The sequence below is a fragment of the Hippocampus bargibanti genome, linkage group LG08 (assembly GCF_051943395.1).
Source record: "Hippocampus bargibanti isolate YZ-2025 linkage group LG08, ASM5194339v1, whole genome shotgun sequence".
Classification (NCBI taxonomy): domain Eukaryota; kingdom Metazoa; phylum Chordata; class Actinopteri; order Syngnathiformes; family Syngnathidae; genus Hippocampus; species Hippocampus bargibanti.
Window position 1 is genome coordinate 2,012,636 of NC_142741.1, and position 12,092 is coordinate 2,024,727.

At 39.6% G+C, this 12,092-nt stretch overlaps 1 protein-coding gene across 1 annotated transcript; it reads left to right on the top strand.

Annotated features, from left to right (window-relative positions):
- Nucleotides 1-1,316: 1,316 nt before the first annotated feature.
- tank (TRAF family member-associated NFKB activator) lies at nt 1,317-8,801 on the top strand. The gene is made up of 8 exons (XM_089003225.1): nt 1,317-1,480; nt 2,749-2,890; nt 3,390-3,498; nt 3,639-3,703; nt 5,177-5,229; nt 5,312-5,430; nt 6,743-7,185; nt 7,537-8,801. The coding sequence occupies exons 2-8, from the start codon at nt 2,792-2,794 to the stop codon at nt 7,705-7,707; spliced, it is 1,059 nt and encodes a 352-aa protein (XP_088859351.1). The 5' UTR covers nt 1,317-1,480; nt 2,749-2,791; the 3' UTR covers nt 7,708-8,801.
- The last annotated feature ends 3,291 nt before the right edge of the window (nt 8,802-12,092 follow it).

Here is a 12,092-nt window from a genome sequence, read left to right on the forward strand (position 1 = left end):
CTTTTTTTTTTACGTGGAAGTCTGCTCTGCACGGCCTGTTGCGCCGATCTTGAGGACATCCTGTTTGCTTGCATTCCTGGAAGTGCACAAAAAAAGGCATTGCAACACCGTTAACGCTGTTTTGCTATTGTTTAGCCCAATTGTTGTATTGTTGACAATCTGTTTTTATTTTTATTTATTTTTTCTTGTCCGTATTGCGCTTTAAAGGACAACCGGCGCCCCCGGACAAGTTGTGTCCATAATTTGTAAAATCACTTCAAATGACTTCTACTGAGCATATTTTACAGAAATTCCACTGCATATAGCTATATTTGACGTTTAAGACTCGCGCTGAATATTCAGGAAGTCTTGTTTTCGAGTTGGTGACTATTCCAGACGTGACGTCACGGAGGGAGCGCCCCTGACCGAGAAAGCGACACACAATGCATTTTTGGTATGTCACGTCAGGCATCGTCATCAACTCAAAAACAAGACTTCCTGAATATTCAGTGCGAGTCTTAAAATGTAAAATATAGCTATATGCGATGGAATCTTTGTAAAATGCGCTCAGTAGAAGTCATTTGAAGTGATTTTACAAATTATGGACACAACTTGTTCAGTGGTGTCGGTTGTCATTTAATAAGCGGGCCTCTAAATTCTTTCACAAATTGTTAATCTAGTCCGTTGAAATTTGATATGCGTTCGTGCTCGCATTCTTCCCACTTCAACCCCCCCCCAACATGCCGGAATGCCGAGTGTTTAGCGTTGTCCTCCGTCTGGTGTTAAATTTCTGAAGACCTACACCACACTGTTTGTTTTCCTTGGAGGAAGCATCAATGAAGCGCATGCTGTCACAAGATTTATTGACTGTGACTGTAAAGTGACCTTGAGAGTTTTAAAAGGTGCTTATAAATGAAATGTATTATTATTATTATTATTATTATTATTATTATTATTATTATTACGACCCCTTGAAGGGAAAGGCCGAAAGGAAAAGATTATTAAACAGTCCAAAAGTCTTCTTGCTGCCATCTGCTGGCCATTTCGAGTACCTCACCACAATCGTAATAATTCTTGATGTAAATTAAATTATAATAATACTGATTAAAAACGGGTACATTAAGTTTTAGTGTTCCACTAAGTGACATTATAAAATGAGCAAACATTTACTCTCGAATATCAACTAATACAGTACATAAATTTACCATAAAAGTAGCAGACAAAAGTGGGCGGGACCAAAACGCCAAGAGCGGGCCGCCAAGACGCGTTCTCATTGGCTCATAACAACCACAGGCGGAAGTGCGCGGAACAGTGGGGATTCCCCGAGGGAAGTTCCCAACTTTGCTAAAGTAGGCTATGTTAAAAAAAAACCCACACACACACTTCACCATCTCCTCTGCCCCACTTCCTAACACTGCGTGGGTGCGCGTGTGTGTTTTGTTTTCGCGTGAAGAAGATCATGTCGTCCACGCATTATATTCGCCTTTAATCCTTAATGAAGGTAAGCGCTCGCCTGAGTTGCATTTGTGTTGTGACGTAATGGTGCACGCAAATTGATATTCGGTTAGCTTGATTAGCTTTATACGGTTTTCTACATCTGGACGCTTAATTTGCGATTCGCCCATATTGTGAAATCGATTGAAAAGTAACATTTGAGTAGTAAAAGTTCGCCAAGGTAAACTTCCCGTGCCACTCCTGTTCATGATAATATAAATAAGCAAGTTGGACTCAATAACTTTTTTTTTAAAGCAAAAACACGATGGCTACAATAAATAGTTATTACTTATCCTCAGTCTTATATTACTCGTCTTGAAGTTTTAAAATGGCTTATTTTATTGCTGGAGTTGCCATCGGATCTTGAAACGAGAGTACAATTAGAGGAAGTCTACTTGCAGGAATTGCTTCGCCATGGTCATCATGTTTACTGGTTTTCAGAACGTTGTTTCATCATCAAGGCATTTCCTAAAATGTAAAGGATTTAACTGGGTTACTGCAGGGACTTAAAACTATTTTTAAAAAAAGTTTTCATAAAGTATTTGGAAGTCCAGCATTGTGTTTCACGACTCATTTGTCTGCCTGTACAATGGGGAAATTGCCAAACTTAAGTGTTAAGAAAATGTCTTTTCATTCCTTACATCAGCTTCTACAAGTAGAAATATGATCACCAAATACTTAATGTGCTAATCAATATATATATTGATTGTTTTATGTGTACGCTCTGACACTAAATGGTGCAGGAAAGCCTTTCAGGTGTAAATTTCATTGTTTTTCGCGTGTGTGATGCTTCAGCTGGAAATGCCATTATACTACTCAAACTGTTGCATCAGAGTGACAGAACTTGTTTTTTTTGCAAATTGCGCATGTTTAATATATTATTTTTTTTATGATGACATGAGAATATATATATACATATATACTGATACCTTGGCTGACAAACTTAATTGTTTCCCAGACAGTGTGTAAGGCGAAGTGTGTATCCCAAAAATTAATTTCCCATAGGAAACCATTAAAATGAGAATAATCCATTCCCAGGTCCCCATAAAACATAATTTTCTACTTTTCTAAGCCTTAAAACTCCACAAAATATACCTTATTTTATCTATAATAAATATGATATGGTATTATAATTTGTGATGGTCGTTGATGTCAGCTCCGTGTACGAAAAAAGTTCGTATGACAAGGTAAAATTGTCATAAATGTAACGTTCGTAAACCGAAATGTTCGTAAGGCAAGGGCTTCGTAAACCGACATATCACTGTATATTGACAGGTCCCATGTCAGCTCTGTCAGTGATGATTGCGGCGCACACGGCATGGAGAGGAACATTGGAGACCAGCTCAACAAAGCTTTCGAAGCTTATCGCCAGGTCTCTATTGAAAAGGACAATGCCCAAAAGGAGCTGCAACAAATGGTAAGGTTGCCAATCACTTGCATAACCGAACACGGCGCAAAAATGTCTTTAATAACCACCACGCAGTGCCTGTTCGACCACGGTAGATAGTGAACCGGAAATGGTCAGTATCAGAAGGTCCCGCCCCCTTATTCGTGACGTCAGGCCAAGGTATAGCGCTATATAAACCAATATGTATGTACTGCATTGTATTTTGGACAGCTGCCCTCATTTCACGCTCATATAACTCCAGACCCCATATAACTTAGGAATTAACTTTTTTTTCTGATGAAAAAAGAGAGTTACGTTGCATTGAATGTTTATGTAGTAGTCCTAAAACTCAATATTCTGTGGGTCCTGGAATTCGAGTGACAATGACAAAAACCCTGGCACTGGAGTGCACACATTTTTGCACATCCTCTGGCAGTGAATGAGTTTAAAAACATCCGACGTGACCAGATAATGCTTTGGACAACTCAGTCCAACCATACATGTATTTTTTTTTGTTATTTTTGAACAGACTGAATATTATCAGCAATACACTCAAGAACTGCAAAGGCAGATCGAAGACCAGCAGCAGCTGATTGCCCAACTGAAAGCTCAGCTGTCGACAACAAAGCAACCATCAGGTGAGGGAAGATAACCGAATCTTCTACTCCTCTCCTGCAAGTCTTTCTGGGACTTTGTGAAGGACTTTTTTTTTGGTATGACATGCAGCCAACTTCGTATTTGCCTGCCACTTATTTACACTCTTTCTTTGGATTCTAAGGGGAGACCAAATGCGAATCGTGCAACCATCTCATGGACGGGGCACATGGGAAAAGACAGCATCCGGTATGTGTGCTCTCCCCCTTCTTTTAAATTGTATTTTATATACACTGATACCTCGGTTTACAAACCCCTTGGCTTACGATCTTTACGGTTTACGAACGTTACATTTATGAAAAATTTACCTTGGCATACAAGCTATTTTTCGGGATACACACGGAGCTGCCTCAATGAGTGATGTATCGTTCGCGAACGAGCCAGTTCTTCTAACAGCAAAATGGCAGCTGACTGTTTTTATCCTCTATTCCCCGCCCCCAGTCTTCGGTTAAAGCCACGTGATTGGTCAAGAACGCAGCATTGAGGGGGGGTGGTTTAAACATTAAAGAGACAGTGAGAGAGTTTCAACTTTGATAGTTCAAAAGAATAGTGTAGACTGCAAGGTTAAAATATCCCATCAATCAGGCTCCACAAACAACCCGCACAAGCCATCTGTACTCTTGATGCAAAAAGCTATTGACCCAGCTCAACAGAACACAATTGATGAGGAACAAGGTAAAATTATCGCAGAGAAACCACCTAAAATAGATCATTCCTCAATATGGTGAAAGAAGGCTACGTTCCTCATCAAGTGTTTAATGCTGGTCAAACCGGCCACTCCACTCCTTCAAGACATCAACAACCATCACAAAGGTAAACAAAATGGCTTTATTATACTGTACAGTTTAGTTCTTTAATTATAATACCATAGCACATTTATTATACATAAAATAAGGTATATTTTGTGTAGTTCTAAGGCTTAGAAAAGTAGAAAATTATGTTTTATGGCGACCTGGGAACGGATTATTGTCATTTTAATGGTTTCCTATGGGAAACTAATTTTTGGGATACACACTTGTCACCTTACACACTCTGTATGGGAACCAATTAAGTTCGTAAGCCAAGGTATCACTGTATTTTATATACAGTATTTGAAATTTTGAGGAGACAGAATAAAAGCTACTATCATTTACTCACCCCCCCTAAGAATTAAATAAATGTCTGTGTTGTTATTCATAGCTCGTAGTTCAGTTGCGGTCATCCCTAACGTTGCCGTAATTATGACGTGGGAGGAGAACCATAAATCAATCAATGCAGGCTCATTGAAAACTTCCACATCAATTCCAGCCCGTTTTCAAAATCGGGCGATGATCATGAAGGGACTTGTCCAAAACTGCTGTGAAGCTCTCAGGAAATAACAACAGTGAAAGAAAACGCCATCTTGTGGACAAATCGATCAATAACAACATTTCATAAAATAGATTTGAATTCAAAATATGCTAATCATTTTCAAGTCATTTTTATTTGACTGGGATGTTATTACAAATGATGTGATTGGTTGAAAACGAACCCCCAACCCCTTTTCACCCCACAAATCACGTGGTCTTGAACTGCACTTTCACTCTCACAAGATGGTGCCAGAGGACAACGTTACTGTAAGACTATTTATTACCTTGAATACATTCCACTATAATCATAAATGTTTTTTTTTTCCCCTCCCAGGAGACTCTCAGCAATGTTGCTCCGCTAAAAACTGTCACTAACTGTGTTGAATAGTAAGTCTTTATTATTATTATTATTATTAATTGATTCCCCCACATGTTCCAAGTGTTTCAATGGTGTATTTTGTTTTGTCAGTCAGGACATGTTGGATGCACTGGAAGCCATTCATGGAACTTTCCGGCAGATTCGCTCTCTCTCCCGAAGGCAAAAAGATCACCTGAAGAGATTCCGAGGAGGGATGGAAACTGCAACCGGTATTTATAATCTATGCCGGAGAAATTAATATGCGAGGCCTGAAGTAAAATATCCCAAATATAAATTTGTTCAAATTAGATTTTAGCTAAGATCGTAATTATATATTAGTGTATGATGTCGTGTCTGGTGTGTTGAGGTGAAAGGGGCCTTTATGTAAGACTTCCTGTTTTCTAAAATAACTCAAAAGGAGCAAAAAAGGAATTAGACATCAAAAAGGCATTTTATTTGAGAGGGATTCCAAAATTCCAATGCGATATTTTAGTGGATCTGGGCTTAATAATAATAATAATAATAATAATAATAATAATAATAATAATAATAATAATAATAATGTGTTCTCATGTGTAATGTGTTCTCAAATGTGTTCGGTATTTGCTGAGCTGCGTACTTCCTTTTTGGGGTGTTTTTTTGTGCTGCATTTAAATCTGCTCCTATCTATTTAGCTAGCGAGCTATCGAGTTCGCTATCTATCTAGCTACCAATGTTGCTAGCTAGCTATCTACCTAGTTAGCTATCTTCCTAGCTAGCTGTCTACCTATCTGTCTAACTAACTGTCTAACTTGCTATCTACATATCTATCTAGCTATCTATCTAACTATCAATCTAGCTATCTACCTATCTATATATCTAGCTATATACATATCTTGCTATCTACCTAGTTGTCTGCCTAGCTATCTATCTGCCTATCTAGCTATCTGCCTAGCTATCTAATTATCTAGATAGCTATGTACCTAGCTATCCATCTAGCTATCTGTCTAGTTATCTACCTAGCTGTCTACCTAGCTATAGCTATCTATCTAGCTAGCTGTCTAAATGGCTATCTAGCTATCTACCTAACTATCTACCTAGCTATCTACCTAGCAATCTGTCTAGCTATCTACCTATCTACCTAACTGTATACCTAGCTAGCTATCTAGCTAGCTATCTACCTAGCTATCTGTCTAGTTATCTACCTAGCGATAGCTATCTATCTAGCTGTCTGAATAGCTATCTAGCTATCTACCTAACTATCTACCTAGCTATCTACCTAGCAATCTATCTAGCTATCTGCTTACCTATATAGCTGCCGAACTATCGATCGCTATTCATTTGTTTGTTTATTCATTTATATTTTTTTAAAGCAGAGTTCAAGCATGTTCATTCCCTCCGAACTTTATTCCCCACCCTAGCGTAACATTTTCACACTCATTAACATTTTCCACCTGTTGTCCAAAATGTTGATCACTTCTACATCATCCGTGTTCACTGTAATGGCGACGGGAAGGAGAAAAAAAGAATCATTTAGAAAAGGTCGAATGTGCTGTGTGACAGATCAGCAGTTCTCCATGCCCATCCAGTGCACAGACCGCGCCGCGGAACCCGAAGCCCCTTTCTTCTTGCCGTCCAGGTCGACGGCGCACCTCCCGCTGGTGCCCGTCTTGCTAGCGTCGCGCGGCGCCAGCCCCGACGACAGCCACTTTATAGACTCTCTCTCCAAGTTCAGCGTGAAATTCCCGCCTCCCGTGGACAGCGAATACGACTTCCTGAATAGCGCCCCGGAGAGGCACGTAGCTCTAACCGCGCCCATCGGGCGGCCTCTCAGCGGCATCCTCGCGGCGACCAACAACAAGGAAGGGGAGGCGGAGCAAGCGGACCACGACGAAGAGGAAGAGGAGGAGCCTTCGGAAATGTCCGTGCCTTTTGTCATCCCCACTTTCGCCTCCCGCACCACGTCCTCCTCGCTCTCCCAGGAGGACGTTCGAGGTCCCCAGCAGGTGAGAAGCAGGTCTGCGAAAAGCAGTAGCAAATTATCGGTTTCTGCTTAGCTCCTCGCTAATGGAAGAGCGCGAGTGTGTGAAAAGTCCAAAATAAGCGCCGCGGCGCAACTTGAAACACATTATCGCGTAATGAGTGCTAATCCCTTTGTTTTTCCGTGTAAACTGCGCGCTCGCATGATCACAACGCTTTTTTTTTTAGAACCTTTTTAATCGGGAACTGCCACGACGGTTGTAAAAGTAACATCGCCAGACGCACCAGAATCCTATTTTGGCCTTTCTGCTTTCACATTGCGTACACGCCGTATCATTTTTCACCCATAAATAAAACCCCAACTTCCTTCGCTTCAGTCCCTGTGGAGCCCCGAACTGTGCGAGGAGGCCGACGCGGCGGCGGAGACGGCGACGGATCAGCGCGACATCCCGGATAAATGTGCCTTCTGCCACGCCGTGGTTCCTCAGGAGCAAATGAACAGCCACCTTTACTCACATTTCTCCCCTTCGGATGAAACGCATCGCTGACGGATGCTCGCGCACGCAAAGCAGCCCGGAGACTTCATAGCCGCAAAGTACGTTCACTGTACGGGACGCTGCAAATCAGACTTGAATCCATCTTATTTAATATTGAAGAATTGAATGGTACACTCCAACCGCACATACAGTGATACCTTGGCTTACGAACTTAATTGGTTCCCGGACAGAGTGCGTAAGGTGAAAAGTGTGTATCCCAAAAAATAACTTCCCATAGGAAAGTATTAAAATCAGAATAATCCGTTCCCAGGTCCCCATAAAACATAATTTTCTACTTTCTAATTTTCTAAGCCTTAAAACTACAACTACACAAAATATACCTTATTTTATGTATAATAAATGTGCTATGGTATTATAATTAAAGAAATAAACTGTACTGTACAATAGTCATTTTATTGACTTTGTGATGGTCGTTGATGTCTTGATGGAATGGAGTGGCCGGTTTCCTCAGCATTAAACACTTGATGAGGAACGTAGCCTTCTTCTTTCACCATCTTGAGGAATGATCCTTTGTGTAGGTGCTTTCTCTGCCATAATTTTACCGAGTTCCTCATCAATTGTGTTCTGTTTAGCTGGGTTGATAGCTTTTTGCATCAAGCGTACAGATGGCTTGTGCGGGTTGTTTGTGGAGCCTGATTGATGGGATATTTTAACCTTGCAGTCTACACTATTCTTTTGAACTATCAAAGTTGAAACTCTCTCACTGTCTCTTTAATGTTTAAACCACCCCCCCGCTCAATGCTGCGTTCTTCACCAATCACGTGGCTTTAACCGAAGACTGAGGGCGGGGAATAGAGGACAAAACAGTGGCCACCATTTTCTTGTTAGGAGAACGGGCTCGTTCGCGAACGACACATCACTCATTGTGGCAGCTCCGTGTGTATCCCGAAAAATAGTTTGTATGCCAAGGTAATATGTTCATAAATATAACGTTCGTAAACCGAAAAGTTTGTAAGCCAAGGGGTTCGTAAACCGAGGTATCACTGTATTTGTTTTTTTTTTCCTAATAGGCCTACAGCTGAGATTTTAATGATGATGCATAATGAGGAAATAAACCCTTGCGATGGCTCTTTTATTGTCAGGCGGATCGGGGTTTTCTCTTTTTGTTGATGCATTTTTGAAAGGCACTTTGCATTGATCACAGCATTTTTATTTAAAGGACAACCGACACCATTTTTTTGTTTCCTAACTGACATCAGAAAAACGTTTTATAGCATCTAAAATACCCAAAACACACATGCTGATATTTTTAGTCAATTGCAAAACACCAATAAAAATGACTTCAAATGTGCTAAAACTGCAACAAATTGAGCTGTGAATTGAGGATTTTCAGAAGTTTCAGAAGGTCCCGCCCCCAGTTTGTGACTTGCCTTGCTGGAGAATCAAAACAATGGCTTCAGATTCGGAGAAGATGCGTTCTTGTTACTTACCCAGTTATGAATAGGATTCAAATAGTTCTGAAGAGCAAAGCATAAATGTTTGCAATCGATTAAAGGAGTCCTCCCATATCAAGTCGAGGCGTCAGGACTCCAATGTAGCGTCCCAGAAAATGCACAAGATGGCGCCCAAGCTCCGTTGGAAATGGGCTCATTTGTCAACTGTTAGTTTGGACACGCCTGCTTGGCCATCATTGGCTGCTGATGATCACATGACATTGCTTGGCCAATCAGTGCTGTGGAAATGTAGCTTTCCTTTGTCGTCACCATGTGACTGTCGCGATAGTACGTCATACTTTTTTTTTTTGGGGGGGGGGGGAGTATACATATCTATTTTGACTGTTTTTAATATAAACTTTTTTTTATCTTGAAATTTTAAAACCTACATAACCATTTTTCACTCACGAAAGGTTGGGTGAATATCCATATTAACTGGTTCGGCTCAGTACCTCTAAAAAAGGATATGAATGTTGCTAACAAACGAAAATGCTAACAGCATGAATGTTGCTAACAAACAAAATCGCTAACAGCACATTAAAGCAACTTAATGTAGCTTACTGGTGTAAGATGGGTATAAAAATCCTTTACATGTCTTTCGAATTTGTCATAATGTCATCTATGGAAAGTTTTGAGACAGCCATTAAAAATAAACAAATAAAATAAAAACAAAGGACTAGCTTTGCTTTTTAGCTCTGTTTTTGCTGGAATAAGCAAAAGTTGAATCCTCGGTGTCAGTAAGCGCCATATGCAATTTTCCACATTTCTTCATTGAATTACATTTAAGCTAATCATTCAAAAATAGTGGTAAGACTATCCGCCCACAAACCTGTTGTTGAAATTAGCATCGTAATTGTGAAGCAGCTGTTGCTCAATCACTGGGTTGTTTTTTTTTTCTCCCTGAAATTATTTCCAAGTTAGCCGCCATTTCAGAAGTTTACATACCATATGGTCATTACACTCGGGAATTGGTGTCAAAGACGTAACAACACACAACAATCAGGCACAAACGTGCTGTTCAATTAGCTCTATTACCTCCACATTTGGCGACCAGTGCTTGTGTGTTCTGCATTTTTTTTATATTTATTTCTATATTTCAGTGATGACGGAGCTTGAGTAAAAAACGATCAAGTTTGAAAATACAAAATCCCTCAATAAAAATGGCATATCGTAATTTTTGATTCAACATTATCTGAGGAAATCAGTCCCCCCCTCCCCATAGAAAATATATTTAAAAACAAATGTCGACATTGCCCCCCCCCCCCTTACAATGCTGTAAAAACTTTGAACAATCTCGAGTGGTCTCATTTGCATTGTTGTGTGTGTGTGTCTTTGTGTTTGTATGACTAGTCTTGTGAGGACCATTTTATACCATATGTAGTGAGGACATTTTTGACAAGTGAGGACCTTTTGGCCGGTCCTCACAAGTTTTTCATTCTAAAGGCTTCTAGAGGGTCTATATATGCATCTGTTAAAGTTTCAGAGAGGTCCTCACAAATTCACCCAAAATGATTTTTAGTGTGTATTTTCATTTCACTTGGATACACACACTTTTTTACTCACTGTGTGTGTGTGTTTGTGTGTGTGTGTGTGCGTGGTTAATTAGAAGAAAAATTTCATACCACAAAAAGTAAAACGGTATTTTATCCAAATTCACTACAGGGGTGAGGACTTTGAATGTGCCCATTCAGAAACCTCACGCCTGCTGTTATTTCAGTTTCAAGTCCACTTTTTATTTTTTGTTTTTAAACAAGTTGAAGTGGGAAATGGGGTGACATTTACTGTTCAAATGTAACAGTCGTTCTTCTCTAAACATATCAGTAACGGTAGTCCTCACTCCTTATCTGCAGATATCCGGTCCTCACAATACCATTGAAACAGGAGTGTGTGTGTGTGTGTAGATGTCTCATATCCACTGCGAGCTGATATTTATCCGCACAGTCTTTAATTGCGTTTCATAAATAACTCTGGAAACGTAAAGTGCCCCCCCCCCCCCCACACACACACACACCCAACCCCTCCCCCTTCCTCCATTTACCATGCCAAACATTACATGTTTATTAGTGCATTTTTAATGACACACCACGTCATTTTTACATTCTGCAGCACAGCATGGACAGTGTGTGTTGCCGGGGATGTTTGGGATGGCGGGGTGAGGGGTTTGGGGGGGGTTTGGAGGGGGCTTGTCTGGCAAATACAGATCCCTAATGATCCTTTCTGGTTAATCTGTGAAGAGTTGAACATAGTTCAGCCTGCTAGCTTTTCTCTCTGGGAGGATGAACAGCTGCTTGCTCATAATTACGTTGTCATTCACTGTTTGGAAACGCCATTGACGGCTCTCGTGGTCTTGTATTTTATTTCTTTATTCTAATTTATTTATTTATATATATATATATATATATATATATATATATATATATATATATATATATATATATATAGATGTATGTATATATATAGATGTGTGTGTATGTGTATATATATATATATGTGTGTGTGTGTGTGTGTGTGTGTGTATATACAGTGTGTATATATATATATATATATAATCTATATTATCTATATATTATCTATATATATGTGTTTAAGATGTGTGTGTATGTATATGTATCTATATATGTACGTGGACGTGTATGTATATGTACGTGGCTGTGTATGTATGTACGTGTATGTATGTATGTATATGGACATGCATGCAAATGTATGTGTATTTTTATGTATATTTACACATACATTAATGTGTGTGTATGTATATGTACATGTATGTATATGTATGTATATGTGTGTATAAATATGTATATGTACATATACACACACGTACATATAGATACATCCACGTACATGTACATATATGTACATGTACGTGTATTTATGTATTTACTTGTTTGTTTATTTATGTATTTATTTGTTTATTACTTTAGCGCCCCCTGTGTTTGGAGAAGG